This window comes from Pinus tabuliformis, chromosome 8, assembly GCF_031772625.1.
Source record: "Pinus tabuliformis cultivar Carrire ecotype Pingquan chromosome 8, CPIR1, whole genome shotgun sequence".
Taxonomy (NCBI): Eukaryota; Viridiplantae; Streptophyta; class Pinopsida; order Pinales; family Pinaceae; genus Pinus; species Pinus tabuliformis.
The window spans coordinates 1570539352-1570555613 of record NC_142294.1 but is presented as its reverse complement, the minus strand read 5'-3'; the positions used below and the strand labels follow the sequence as shown (position 1 = coordinate 1570555613).

The 16262-nt window shown below is 39.0% G+C and overlaps 1 protein-coding gene across 2 annotated transcripts in view; it reads left to right on the top strand.

Moving 5' to 3' along the window:
- The first annotated feature begins 639 nt into the window (after positions 1-639).
- Positions 640-16262, top strand: part of LOC149242025 (surfeit locus protein 1-like) — a 98993-nt gene continuing 83370 nt past the window's right edge. The window contains exons 1-5 of one of the 2 annotated variants that reach the window (XR_016246614.1): positions 640-1068; positions 1432-1529; positions 1912-2165; positions 13607-13781; positions 14042-14325. Coding sequence is in view for 1 of the 2 variants with exons in the window: in XM_089374121.1 (XP_089230247.1) it covers positions 912-1068; positions 1432-1529; positions 1912-2165; positions 13607-13781; positions 14042-14325 (968 nt within the window). In the remaining variant the exon portion in view is untranslated. The remainder of the gene's footprint in view (positions 1069-1431; positions 1530-1911; positions 2166-13606; positions 13782-14041; positions 14326-16262) is intronic. The other variant, XM_089374121.1, reaches the window with a different exon arrangement.

Sequence of the window (16262 nt, the reverse complement as noted above, 5' to 3'; positions counted from 1 at the left end):
GAACGAGTTGGACATGATGGCTGAACAACGAAGTGGGCGCAGTTGAATGGATGACCTGGGTGCAACTGAACGAAGTGTTGGGCATGGTTGAAATGAGAAGTTGGGCACAACTGAACGACTTGGGAAGTGCTGAATGGTGGAGATGAGCACGTTTGAACGGTGAAGTGTTGCATGACTTTGGGCAACACTATTTTGGGGTTTTTGACAGAGATAATGTGGACGAGTTGTAGTGTTGTACTATCCGGGCACGACTACCGAGTGAACTTGACAAAGTGTGCAGGTGGCTGCATGGACTTGGAAAAGACTTGTAAAATATTGTACTTATACATTATTGAAGTTTATATAAAACTGTTGGACAACCTTTACGAGAGTTGCCCCTCCCAAGTATATGTGTATACTTGTGTTCTGATTTCCGCGTCATATTGATAAAGAATAATTGAAAAAGATAATTGTTGATAAGTTATTTCCTCTTTATTGTTAAAAACATTTATTGGAAAATTTACCAAAGGTTAAAGGAGGCGTAGAACGTGTACTCAAGTTATATGGTGCCGCCGCACCGGCCAGCCTATGTGTAGTTGAAACACTGCCACTAAAATAAGAGCGTGACATGGGGTGTTCAATTAATTTGTAAGGGTTTCAAGACTAGCAAAATAGCAAACAATCAATGATTGAAAATTTACAAAAAGGCCATATCTATCGAGCATTGAGCTGTATTGGACTTCCGCCATTTAACGTCCTCACACAAGTAAATGGTCATCGAAAAAACCCCACTTTCAAAGGTTTACATCCTATATAGACTGAAGGGTCATTCTCCTCTGAATTCTGGGCTTGTATCAGAAAGTACGCTAAGACTCAAAGACGAAGTAAAGGAAACAAAATCAGTGTTTTAAATATTTGAAGTATCGACGGCAATGGCTGCACTAACCGGGAGACTTAGAGGAAGCAAGATCACATATTGGAAGCTCGAAAAGTCCATGTTGGTATTGTCCAATCGCCACGGTAGAGCTGAGATCCCTGCCTGCCTTTCTGCAGTTTCAGAACAGTCATCCTTTACTGCTGAGTCTCAAGGTACAACCGATTTATCCAAAACCAGAAGGACTGCTCTTTGAAAGCCTTAAATATTCATTTTAAAACTACGGTTTTATTAAAAAACATGTAATGCACAGTGCCCAGTTTTGATATTAACTTTCTTTAAACGCCCTGTAATATCTATTTGGCTTTAGGAGGTAAAGTGTATCTTCCCACTGGAAACATAGGCCATATGTAGAGGTATTGATTTTAATCCCGCATTTGAGAAATTATCCAACGGGCTATTAGTGAGACATGGGTTTTACCATTTTCACGATTTTAATCCTGCTACGTATTGTGCTACGGAAGAAATATGGGTTTTCGTGATTTTAATCCTGTCATGAACGGCTGATTTGGGTTCAGAGAAGGAGAAATGGAGGTGGTCAGGACTATTGCTATTCATACCAGGAGTTGCTACTTTTGGACTGGGCACATGGCAGCTTTTCAGACGCCTGAAGAAGGTATGAATAGAGTTGGGTATCGTTTGTTATGGAGGAATTGATGCGATTTGGTATACTCGTTTTTAGGGTTGCATTTGCCAAATGTTGACTGTGGGTTTGGTTTCGTGCCGATTATCTTGTTAATGCATAAAATCTAGGCTTATACTGTATCTGACCATGGGGAGCTGATATGAACACAGCAGAATAAACGAGAGAACCGAATGACAAGAGAAGTGTGCCTCGAAACTGCATGCTTCTCTTGTTTGTTCTTCTGTGTGGGATTCAGGGCCTCAATCATATTGGAAGTTGGAACATGAGTAATTATTTCAGTGCTAATGTATAAAGCTTTGGAATTTTGACGGACGCTAGTAAATGCATTCATTTCATGCTAATTTTGCAACAGATGGAGCTGATTGAACACAGACAAAAAAGGCTGGAGCAAGATCCCGTTCTTGTAACTAGTGTGTTGCCAGAAGCTTCCGATAGCCAATCAAAGGAAAAAATAAGCTCTTTAGAGTTCAGGAAGGTGGTCTGTGAAGGTGTTTATGATGAAAGTAAATCAATTTATATTGGTCCTCGTTCAAGGAGTGTCTCTGGCGTTACAGAGAATGGGTATTATGTCGTGACACCACTAATGCCTGTGCAACAGAATGGAAGGTAGGTAATATCATCTACTGGATATACAACGTTCACTTTATTTTATAAGGTTCTCATGCTGGACTTTTGATAATAGCTTTCTATTTCAAGATATTCACAGACCGGCAAAGCTACCTTCTGATTTGTCCGTGTCGTTGCTTCCTCTAGAAGAACACAATCATATGGAATTGGACTCTGTTATCGCTGATTTGTGTATATCTATCAAGTTGCATTTGACTTGAAAATATGGAAACTTTCCAAATCTGTTATGAATATTTTGCATAAATGTAGCAATGTGTATATTTTGAGCCCACCGGCAGGGCTTTTATACTTACATTATTCTGTAACAGTAACAAGCAGTACTTCTGGAGTTTTGATTTCTAGTGTCTGCTCAAGGCTCCGATAAAGGGTTTCCTCTTACCATACGAAGACTGATTTTTGTACTTTACAAACAACTGATGTTTTCAAATTTCTATTACTGCATGAGTAATATTCTCTTGATGTGTTTTCTCATTGTATGGCATTTTGATGTGTTTTCTTGGATGAATTATGCTTTTGGAATATTCACCAATACTTAGAGAGAGGGGGGGGGGGGGGGTTAATCAATATTGGGCACTTTTTACCATTTTAATCATATCATGTAAACATTAACAGTTAACAACACCATCCAACAAGGCATAACATCATACATAGTACACAAGAGATTTTTACGTGGAAACCCAAATAGGAGAAGCACCAACTTCCATGATTCTCCGGCACCAACTGGAAGGAGGCACCAACCCCCTAATTTTATCAGCTCCAATTGAAAGGATGCACCAACACCTTGCAAGCACCATCTTGTTGCATCAACACTAACCTGCCCTAGCACCACCCCGCCACCCTTAAGTGTTCTCAGGCACCAACCTAAAAGATACTTTCAATCTCCGCCTTGCACCACTCGAACACCCTAAAGATAAAAGGATATGATAGATCACATTGGTCACCCTGGTCAGTCACTGCACTTGATCACTGCGATCACTCCACTGTCACTGCTGCCATTTAAACCCTAGCAGCAGTACTACAAGCCACTTTATGTCTGCTCAAGAATCGATGTCTCTGTCAAAACTAGTTAGTAGCAACAACATACACATAACTGACAAACCTTCAGCAGCAGGATATATACGTCATTGTCAACTCTAGGCCCTTAAACAGTCATACATGTACTAGCATCAGATAATACAAACCCCCTTCGCTCACCAAACAACTGCTCAACATTGACACAGTCAAACCCTAGCAGACCTCAACTCAGCCATACATGGTATCAAGTGCATCAGTAGTAGTACATGGCAGCTACATAAAAGCTCTGCAATCCAAACTCACTGACAACTACATCAGAATTCTGACCAACAGCATACATAGCATCAGCATTGCTGCCATACACATTCACAAGCTATGACCAACAATTTATATAAGACTCAGATTTACATCCTTATTCGGCCATACAAACACTAGCAGCCACAGTTAGGCATTCAATCAAGGTCTGGCTTCTCTCTAAAAGACTGTGGAACACTCAGAAACCATCCAGACATCAGCATGTCCAATCAATATCAATCCAGAACAATTCTTGATTTTATCTTTATGAATAACAAAATTTAAAACTCCCTTCGGCTTCACTTGAACATCCCAATATAGGCTAAAGTCATTAGACCCTGTAATATATAAAGGCTTCTCCCAAGAGGTATGTACATTTACATCTCCCAATTTTCATACTTCCGATCTTTCCCATTGTACAACAGAAAATTTCGGGGACTCTCCCAGCTGAGATGCTGCATTGTGCAGCAAATAACTCCTAACTTACGGTTTCTTGAATCTGTTACAAAAGGATCCTCTATACCACGCCTCCTTGAATACAGTTGCTCTATTCCGCTTGTAGAGAAAACCTGAAAGAACTCCCCTGAACAAAACTAGAGCCGTGTCGTTTCGCCTCCTTTTGCGACCAAGCAAAAGACAAGTGCCTATGCACAGAACTTGTCCAGACTCAAGTGTAATCAGAATTTGAACTGCAATCACATAATCTACAAACCATACCCTAAATCAGAATGATTGTTTTGTTCACCATAGAGCTGACACTTTATATGTTATGCTTCAATCCATCAATGAACTTGTTTCGTATGCTAATTTACCGTCGCCTCAGCCCTTTAACAAAACAGATACAGTTACTCTGAACTCCAAGCTTGCAGACTAACCTACGATCATAGTCGACATCACAAGATCCACTAGCATTCACTCATTGGTTACGATTCTGATTGCACCAGCATACTTTCTAGGCCTTTACACTCAGCATGTGTATTTATATTGCACTGAATCCAGATTTCAGATCATGCCACCACACTTAGACTCAGATCGATCCACAAATAACGAGCATTTCATTGCTTAGATCGCTTTACTCAATGCAAATCATAGATCACCAAAATCAAACACTCTCAGATGCCTCTCATTGCATTTGCGCACTAGGTCAAAAATCACACTAATCGACATCTTCACATATCTCAAAACGTACAATCTCCATCATGCTACGATCTACCTTGGCCAGAACAAATTGATCTGGACATCTAGCACATACTTGCTCAGATGATACACACTTAAGATTGTTGTTAGGAAATCAGATCTTAACCACTCATATATACTAGTTTGGGTGTCCTCTTTTTGGGGCCGACTTGCCCTATTTTAAATATTAATCCTTGATAATTGGGGGCAGACCTTATCTTTTTAATGGAATATTTTATAAATTTTAATTCTTCATTTTAGGGCCGAGCTGTCCTTGCAATATTGGATTAAAATTTTATACCACTTTTTGGGACTGAGTATAGTGTTGCCTTTACCACGCATTTGGGGCCTTTGGTCATGACTTTGGGGCTTCAACTTTAGGAGGTCAACCGTGAGGAGCCACATGGCGTGCCACCTACCCTCAGGAAACTGCATGATGAGCACAATCAATTGATGGTGGTCTTGCGTGCAAAATCACTGTCCTTCACATTCATTTGCCTTAGCAAGAGTGGGGCATCTAGACTTGGGCTTCCTTTCATCTTCCAGTGCTTCTTGTCCATTGGCACTTCCAATTATTGTAATCCACATATATTAAAAGCGTTCATGTCAAAGCTTCTTCAAGGCATTGTCAAGACTTGCAAGTCAGATTTCGTTTAGATTTTGTTGTGGTACATTTTTGTTTTGTTGATGTTTTGCTTGTTTGTCCTCTAATTTTTTAAGTTGTTACTTTGGTCTTCCAATTGTAATTTTTGGGTACATTGGATTATGGCGCCTTGTTTGGTTCTTGGCTTGCAAGTCGAATTTTGTTTTCTTCGATTCTTGAGCTACATGTTCTTTATTGACATTTGCCACTTCTTTTGTGAAGTGATTGTCCCTTATCCCAAGGGAATTTAGTTTGCTCAAGTTTCACCATAATTTGATTTATTTGTTCAAGTATATTCATAGCTATTTTTGTTGTTGCTACCATGATTGCTAAAGCTTTTGAAATAACAACTTCATTTTTCTTGATCTTAGCAAGAACCCAAACTTTTGATACCATCTAATAACCCTTTTTTTATGTTATTCCTTGTATCTCTTTAATTCTTGTATGTTGGTAATGTATTCTCTCCTTGCACTCTATTTCTGCTGTTGTTACCATGTTTGCTAAAGCTTCTGAAATAACAGATTCATTATTCTCGATCCTAACAACAACCCAAACTTTTGATAGCATCTAATAACTCTCTCTCTTTCTCTCTTTTTAAATATTACTCCTTATATCTCTTCCAGATGGGGCTATGGTTGCCTTGTTACACTCAAATGTACGGGGCTTCCAGATGGGGCTATGGTTGTTAATTTTAGTTAACAATGGTATGTTCTATGCTTAGCACAATTACTCTAGTGTCCTTTAAGCAACTTAATAACAATTTCCAATAGCAATCACATTAACCATAAAACACATTGACAATAATTGTAGATAGAACAAGAATAAAAGAATGCAAAAGACAAGCTAAGACAAGAGGACACCAAATTTGGCATATGCTAGGAAAAACCCCAAGATGGGGAAACTTTGATCAATTCTTCTTATTATTATATCAAATGTTCAACAGAGAGAGAGTACAGAAGTAGAAATTGACTTTCCAAATCATAGTCAAAATAACCCAATCAAATTTGTAGTCAATAGCAGTCAAATTCTACGCTAACTAGATAGTCAATGTAGGTCAACGCAACAACAAATCATCCTTTATGCAGCTTGGTCATACCTAACCAAACTCGACCTTCTAAGGTGGTCAAAGTCAGCCCAAAACAGTCATGAAAACAACGATCAAACTTGGTCAAACTCTGCGGTCAACTTTTTGGTCAGGCCTGTTGTCAACCCCGCGATGGGTCTGTGGTCAAAGTCAACATAATGCCTTGGTTCTTGTGCCAATAAATGCGTCTTGCCAAAACTGAAATTCTGACCCAAAAATCACAGTCAAATGTGGTCAAAACACCCTTGGTCAACACTGGTCAAACCTGCAACATACTTTGAAATTTCGGTCCTGTAATTCATCTTTTCGCTGCCACATGTGTGAGGAAAAGAGATGCTCAATAAGGTGTACGAACCAATCAAATGAGGAGGGAGAAGAATGTGTGAGATGAGATGATGCCAAATGAGGCTTGAGGTCTCTCATATATACAAGTCGTTGAGGGTGAAGTGACTTGTCTCTTCGGTTTCATTTGCCTACATGATGATGTGGCTGACCTTGACAATTTGCACATGTGTGGGCATAAATTCAAAAACACATTTATGCTTATCCAAATTTAATGATCTTTAAGCCGATTTTGGTCCTCTTGAATAATCGTCTCCATCAAATGAGTCGTCCAAAGTGGAATTTGGTCCTCGTTGCCAATTTTAACACTCCCTCTCAATTAGGGAGAATTCCACCTGCCAATATCTAACCATTGATCATCATGCTATCCTGTCATCATGTACCATCTTTGCATCTCATCTCAACTCTGCTGAACACTCATGTAATAATGAAGAAGAATTGATCGAGAGGGAGTCACAAGACCTTACCACTCTCCACTGACAAAAGTCAGTCGAGGGATAGAACCCCAATAGGACTTTATCCTAGATCAAGTTGTTGAACAACATGCTTCTTAGACATAGGGAGTACGACAATACACGATGCATCCATCTATAGTGCTATGGTCCCTATCCACTTTTCCCAACTCATTGGCCAGATGAGAGGTACTTCCCATGAGTCCTAGACTACATGGGTAGGATGTATGCTGGGGCATCCGCATGAGAAGGTGAACCACTCATCCTACTCATATGCCATAGGAGAAGGTGAACCACTCATCCTATATTGTCATCAATTGTAGGGGAAGGTGAACCACTCACCCTACACACGTGTCATCAATCATAGGGAAAGGTGAACCACTCACCCCACACACATGTCAACCATCATTTGGTATCACAGGGGAAGGTGAACCACTCACCTTGTACAAAGCGCACCTATAGGGGAAGGTGAACCACTCAGCCTATGGTTGCTCATAGCTCCAAGAAGTACCCCAAGTCCCCAAGAGCTCCCAAAGTTAAGTGTCCAACTCAAGTGGGACCCTCATGAGAGGGTCCTTCTACGACTCCAAGTCTCTCTCATAAGGCTAATAATTTGACCTTCCCGAAGGGCTTTGTGAGAATGTCAACAATCTACTCATTAGTCCTGATGTGTTGGAGCCTTATTGCTCCGTGTTGTACCATATCCCGAATAAAGTGGTACCTGATGTCAATATGCTTGGAGCAGTTGTGGAACACGAGATTCTTTGAAAGGCGAAGCCCCCTCTTGTTGTCGCAATAGATCACGGTGGTATCCAACACGTGCTCAAATAGCTCACCGAAGAGCTTCCTCAACTGAACAACTTCACAACAGGCCATACTAGCAGCAATATATTCAGCCTCAATGGTGCTTAAAGCAACTAATTTATGCTTCCTGCACATCCATGAAATTGAAACAGAGCCCAATGAGAAGTAGCATCATGACATGCTCTTTCATTGCCAACCCATTCAACATCAAAATATCCATGTAACCTCAACTTCCTGACAATGTATCTCAACTCATAGTTGATTGTGCCACGAAGATATCTCAAGAGATTCTTAGCAGTAATCCAATGTATGTGATGATGCTCAACCATAAATTGACTCAAAGTATTTACAATGAAGCATATGTTCGATTAGGAGTTTACCAAGAACATCAAGCCCCCCACAAGTTGTCGATACTTAGAAGGGTTTGCCAATTCGGGCCCAACAACGCTTCCACATAGCTTTTTGAAATTGAGTTCCATTGGAGTAGACACAGACTTGCAATCCACCATCCCACATCTCTCTAGCAGCTTCACAATGTATTTTCCTTAAGAAAGGAAAATCTCACTCGACTTTTGCTAGACCTCCAGGCCTAGGAAGTAGTGCATCAGTCTTAGGTCTTTCATCTTGAACTCAGAAGTCAACTCCCTCTTGCATTGATAAATGAGAGGGTCTGCACCAGTCAGAAAGAGATCATCAACATAAAGGACCAAAATGAGAGGCATATCTTTTTCAACCTTGAAGTATAGGTTAGGATCAACATAGCTCTTTGTAAATCCCAACTTCATGAGATAACTGTCAATCCTCTCATACCAAGACCTAGGGGCTTGTTTCAACTGATAGAGAGCTTTCTTCAACCTGCATACATGTTTCCTTCGATCTTGAACCTCAAACCCTTGAGGTTGCTCCAAGTAGGCTTCCTCTTTGAGCGAGCCATGTAAGAAGCCAGTTTTGATGTCCATTTGATGTAGGCTCCATCTTTGGTTGGAAGCGAGAGCAATGATAGAGGTATATCGGGCAACTGGTGCAAATATCTTGTCATAGTCCACTCCTTCCTTTTGAGAGAAGCCTTGAACAATGAACTTGGCCTTATATTTTTCAACACTCCCATCAGCGCCATGTTTAATTTTGTAAAGCCATTTAGAAGTGACCACACACTTGTCCTTGGGTCTAGGCACCATCTCCTAGACACCATTCTTCATGATGGACTCATACTCCTCATTCATCACATCTTTCTAAACATGGTGTTTTGCGGCTTCCTCAAACGTGCATGGTTCTACTTGAACAATATTACTCGTAGCATCCAAATAACCTTGATACTTGTTCGACTTCTTACTTTCACGAAATGTCCCTCTTGGAGCAATATGTCTTTCAACATCTTCGAAAGTATCTTTGAGCCATAGTGGACGTTTCCTTGAGGTAGAGGTATCACTAGGAGGTGGATCAATAGGATCCATCGGGCCTTTAACATCAGGCATATGCTTATCTGTCAGAGGTTCATCTTGTTTTTCGGCAGCATCATCATCGTCCTTCCTTGGGATAGGGAGATCTCTAGCTTTCCCAAGGGCAGTGTCTTCATCAAAGGTGACATCATGACTTACTTCCACATCTCTTTGACCAGGCACATAGATTTTATATGCCTTTGAATTTTCACTATAGATGGCGAATATTTCTTTCTTTCGAAAAGCTTCCAACTTATTCCTTTTCTCTTTAGCACGTGTAAATACACGGAACACCCAAATATTCTAAAATGAGAAACATCAGGTTTCTTATCAGTGAAGACTTACTCGGGTGTTTTGACATCCAAGGCTTGATGCGGGCTCCAATGTTGAACATATACGACAGTGTTGGCATCTTCTCCCCATAAGAACTTTGGTAGGCCTTGAACATGGAGCATAGCATAGGTGGCTTCTATGATTGTTCGATTTTTCTTTTCAACGACGTCATTTTGCTTAGGAGTGTATGGGACAATTATCTCCCTCTTAATGTCAGCATCTCTGCAAAAGTCGTTGAATTAATTTGATTCATATTTGGTTCCATTGTTCGGTCCTCAATATCTTGATCTTCTTCCCTGTTTGATTTTCCACCAATGCTTTGAAATAATGGAACCATTTGAACACTTCATTCTTCCTCTTCAAGAAATAGACCCATGTTTGGCGAGAGTAGTCATCCACAAAGATTGCATAATATGAGTATCCTCCCAACAATGTTACAGGCAACATATTAGATAGGTCAGAATGGACCAATTGAAGAATATTAGTTGTGTTGCTCTCACTAGATGGGAATGGTCCCTTTGTATGTTTCCCAGCTGCACAACCCTGACAAACACCTTCATGGTTCATGTTAAACTCGAGCATACCTGTGACCATCTTCCTTACCCCAAGTAAGGCTTTGTAATGTAAGTGGGCAAATCTCCGGTGCCATAGCTCAGATTGAAAAGAATTATCACTTGCCAAAGCTCCCAAAGGACTTCCTCCAACTTGATAGAGACCATCAACCCTAAATCCAAGAGTAAATGCATTTTTAGGGTTTCTTTGCCAAATACGTACTTTTCCATCAACGAATGCTACCTTGAAGACTTTATCTTCTATCGCAGGAATAGAGACCAAGTTCTTCTTCAAATCAAGCGCATACAATACTTCTTGAAGATGAATTGTTTGACCTTGATTCAAGTGAAGTGTGACAATACCTATCCCTTTCACGGGTTAGGTGGCATTATCTCCAAGTATGATCGTCAAATTAGTCTTCTTTTCAACCAAATTTGAGAGAGCCTCCTTGTACCCAGTGAAGTGCCTTGATGTTCTACTATCAATCAACCAATGATCCAACGTATCCAGAGGAGAGGTAGTAGATAGAGCAGAAATAAGATAAAGTTCATCTTGTTTTTCTACAACATTACTTTCATCATATCTGGCATTTCTTGTCCTCTTGGGAGGTCGACCATTTCCATTTCAAGCAACGAGAGCATTCCTTTTTCCTTTTTTGTTGAACCTGTTGTTCTTTTGATTTCCATTGCCTTTGAAATTATTGTGTTTGTTGTTGTCATCATCCCTTGGAGTATTCTTCTTGTGAGGACACTCTCTAGCATAGTGGCCGAACTTGTTGCAATTGTAGCACCTTCCGTTTCTTCCTTTCTTGAATCTTTGACCTTGTCTCCTTGGACCAACGTTATTCTTCCTCTTTGCATGAGTGGAGAAAGCAATAGGTTCATTTCAATTTGAGGGCTTGTCTCTCTCCATCATCCTAGTCTCCTCTTGAGTGCATCTAGCCAATAATTCATCGAAACCAGGTATCTTGTCATTGTTGAGAATAGTGGTGACAAATACATCCCAAGGTCTTGAAAGACCTCCAAGTGCAATGAGAGTGAGCTCCTTGTTAGCAATAACTTCTCCAATAGATAGTATTTCATTCTTGATTTGAGTTATTCTCATGAAGTATGATTGGATAGACTCCCCTTTATCCATCTTGATATCCTTTAACTTGTTTTTGAGAAAGAGGATTTGATTTGCATTGTTCACTTTGAACATCCCAACCAACTTATCATACATCTCCTTAGATGTTCTCAAATTAGAAATATAGGCAACCAAATGCTTTTGAATGGAGTCAATGATAATTTTCTTAGTTTTGACCTCCTTTTTCTTATACTTTGTCTTAGCAGCAACTGGTGCATTTGAAGGAGGCTCCACCACTTTTCCCTGCACATAGTCCATTGCATCATGCTCTTCCAAACTCAAATCCAAAGTAATCTTCCATGCATGATACTCAGATTTGTCATTGAGCTTATCATCAGTTTTGAAGTAAGATGTAGAAGTCATTGAATCTTGTCCTTTACCAACAGATTTCTTTTCGTGATTGCTTTTCTCTCTCTTGCTTGGGCTTTGTCTTCACCTGGGCTTTGATACCATGATAATTTTAGTTAACAATGGTATGTTCTATGCTTAGCACAATTACTTCAATGTTCTTTAAGCAGCCCAATGACAATTTCCAATTTAGATTTCCAATAACAGTCACAATAACCATAAATCACCTTGACAATAACTGTAGATAGAACATGAATAATAAAATGTAGAAGACAATCCAAGACAAGAGGACACCAGATTTGGCGAATGCCAGGGAAAGACCCTTTGATCAATTTTTCTTCTTATTATATCAAATGTTCACCAGAGAGAGAGAGTACAAAATTCAAAATTGACTTGCCAAATCACACTCAAAACAGCCCTGTCAAATCTGCAGTCAACAATAGTCAAATTGTGCCATAACCAGAAAGTCAATGTAGGTCAATGCAGCAGCAAATCATCCTTTATGCAGCTTGGTCATACCCAGTCAAACTCTGCTTTCTACAGTGGTCAAAGTCAGCCCAAAACAGTCATGAAAACAATGATCAAACTTGGTCAATCTCTGCGGTCAACCCTGCGATTGGTCTGCAGTCAAAGTCAACAGAATGCCTCGGTTCCTGTGCCAATAAATGTGTGCTGCAAAAAACGAAATTCTGGCCCAAAAATCACAGTCAAAACATCCCTGGTCAATGCTGGTCAAACCTGCAACAAATTGTGAAATTTTGGCCCTGTAATTCGTCTTTCTGCTGCCACACGTGTGAGGAAAAGAGATGCCCAATAAGCTGTACGAACCAATCAGATGAGGAGAGAGAAGAATGTGTGAGATGAGATGATGTCAAATGAGGCTTGAGGTCTTTCATATTTATACAAGTCGTTGAGGGTGAAGTGACATGTCTCTGGGGCTTCATGAGCCGACATGATGATGTGGCCGACCTTGACAATTTGCACATGTGTGGTCATAAATTCAAAAACACGTTTCTGCTTATCCAAATTTAATGATCTTTAGGTCGATTTTGGTCCTCTCGAAAAGAAGAATTCAATGAACAATAATCATCTCCATCAAATGAGCTGTCCACAGTGGAATTTGGCTCTAGTTGCCAATTTTAACAGGTTGCTTTGTTACACTCAGAATCTCAGATGTACAGATTACCACATGTGGGTTGTAAAGTACTCCTATTGACACATAATTCTTGCATAGGAGCAATCAATGACACCAATGAAAGATTTAATTTCGAAAAATAACTTTGATTTATCTTGCTTCTTGGCCATTGAACCAGCAAACATAGTCTTTTTTCTGGCTCATCGACATGCTTAGCCAACTTTATCTTCTTATCCCTTTCAGAACTGGACTTTACACGATCCATTTTGGATCAAGATTGCTCATATCTGCTTGTTAGAGTATGAAAGGGCAAAAGTTGTATATCCAATAAAACTTGTAAACAAATTTTAGGGAATCTTTATGGTTACATGGTTCTATTTGTGTAACTTTCTGGCCTTGCAGGACAAAGAGGAACAATGGAATTCAGGAATCACAGGTTCTTTAATATAATATACAGATTATTGAGTGTTTTAACTGAAGAATTTCTAAGTAGATATAATGATAAATAACTTTATAAGATCTAGTTGTCAAAACGAACTGTTGATATTAAGAAGTTTTTCTAAACACAATGGCAATAGAATGCTATGTCTTCTATGGTAGTTTTAAATCTGGTCATTTTCCGTATATATAAATGGTTGCTGTATTTTCAGAACTGAGTTATAAAGAAGCCCTGTGCTAGTGTGCAGATACCTGTACTGGTTAATCGAGGATGGGTTCCACGCAGTTGGCGAAATAAATCTTCTGAAAACTCACTTAAAGCCACGTCACATGAGAATATGACCTCATCAGAGAAGGATAAATCTAAAGGAGGCCCTTGGTGGAAATTTTGGTTAAAAGAACCTGCTAATGTGAAGGTCTGTCCCTTGGACATCATTCTGGGCAAAAGTTTTCAATGTTTACCTAGTTTATCAAGCACAATATACTTACATATACTGATATAAAGGGTTTTATTTGAGAGTTGGTATAGTCTATGCTACTTCGATTTTCCTTGTCCATACGAGTCTTTGGATTAATGCTGACCATCTTTGAAAAATTGTAGATTAGGTTATAGGAGTAGGAGCTTCTTATTGTTGTTTCTGAATTCTAACTATTTATGCCCACCTTTCCAAATTAGGATGTGGATTCTTATTTTAAAATGGTGAAAGTCATCGGGGTGGTACGTGGAAGTGAAAACCCAAACATTTTCATGCCTCTGAATGATCCTATTTCTGGCCAGTGGTTTTATGTGGATGTGCCTGCTATAGCTCGGGCAGTTGGACTTCCTGAGAATGCACTTTATGTAGAAGAAATTGAGGAAGCACATACTGCTAGCAACCCATATCCTCTTCCCAAGGATGCTAGTACTTTTGTTCGGTACTCAGTTATGCCGCAGGATCACCTGAACTATGCACTGACCTGGTATGTTTTGAAAAATTTTAGTTCTTCCGAAGACTCATTCCTCTTACAATTTTTTTTAATATCTTGGATATAAATTACTAAGAGCTAGTCCTTTAGATATGTTCTTAGATCTTTACTTGTTGCTGGTAGCATAGCTATTGGAACTACTTCTGCACTCCTGTCTTTTGTTTTACGCTGGTGTTAATTTTTGTTTCTCTGAGCTTGTTCTTCATTGATTTTCTTCATCTCCTAAAATTAGGGTTTCCTGTTGTTTAGGAGCATATATTTTTAGACTATGGTTGGATTAGTGCTTAACCTTTGTTTATTTCATTTTTCTATTTTTAGGAATTCTATTTTTAGACTGTAGTTGACTGTTTGACTAGTGATTAGTAGTGTTTTAAAAACTGGCCTGGTCTGAACTGGAACCGGTGAAACCGGCCAGTTGGACAGGGCACAGAAGCTGCCAGTTTGTACCAGTTTGGTACCAAACCAGCCCCAACTGGCTGATCTTGATTTGAATTGGTCAGGTTGATCCAGGGTGCACTACAGGATTGTAGAAGATTTTGAATACTTGTTCAATGTTCTGTTGTGAAGAATTATTACACCAGCAAATAATGGAGAAATATCAACAATACAATACAGTCACTAGCTCAAGTCATTTTTATTAATTAGGCCAATATCTACATGTGTTCGAGAGCCAATGCTTGAATAAATCATTATCTTCAATTTCTTAACAACCTGTTCCTAAATCTCTCAACTATAATTTCTCTATCTTGAGCCAATGCTTGAATAAATCATTATCTTCAATTTCTTAACAACCTGTTCCTAAATCTCTCAACTATAATTTCTCTATCTCAAATTAAACATTCGATATATAACACAACTAACAGTAATTAAATTTGGAATATGACAACTGAATCATTATTCCAACATTTCTCCCCCATAATGATCACTAAGAAAAATTCCAAGATCATCTTTGAATTTGCTGAACTTATTCTTTGGTAGTGCTTTTGGTAAACCGTAAAGTTATCTGCAACCTGTTCTTCTGTTCCGCAATACATGATCTTGATCACACCTTGTTGAATCAAATCTTGAACAAAATGATATTGAATATCAATGTGCTTGGTTTTCTTTTGAAAAAGTTGGACTCTTGGTCATTTGAATAGCAATTTGACTGTCACAAATTAACTGAGGGGGTTGCTTTTGCTGCTCAAGTAGATCCTCCAAAATTATCCTTAACCACACTAAGTCACAAGTTGCTATTGCTGCTGCTTTATACCCTGTTTCTGCTGTGAAGAGAGAAGCTGTAGGTTGCTTTTTAATACTCCAAAAGTAAATACTGCTAAACCCATGTTGAATGAACACCTTGAAGTTGATTTCCTGTCATCCATGCAACATGCCCAATTCGAGTCTGGATAACCAATCAACTTGAAATCCTCTGTAGATCTGTATACTAAACCATAGCCAATAGTACCATGCAGATATCTCAATATTCTCTTAACTGCTTTGCAATGCAATTCTCAGGATTTTGACATGAATCTTGATACTATATTAACTGCAAATGATATATCTGGACAAGTTGTTGTTAGGTAAATCGTACTTCCAACCAATTAAAAATATAGAGTAGCATCAGCTGGATTGGAGTCATCATTTTTGTATAACTTTAACGTGAATTTCAAAAGAGTTGTGGAGTATACAGGCTCAGTAAATAACAATAATATATATATATATATATATATATATATATATATATATATATATATATTTTATTAATAAATTGAAGGATGATGGTTTACACTGAGGGTCCCTGGCTTATATATTGCCATGGGTACCCTTTCGAGAAAGGGCATGATCTTATGATGGTGCCCTTGCGTCTTAATCGACCTAAAATTACCCTAATTAATTTTTACATAACATTTCCCTCCTTTTGAAAAGAGGCTTTGTTCTCAAAGCATATG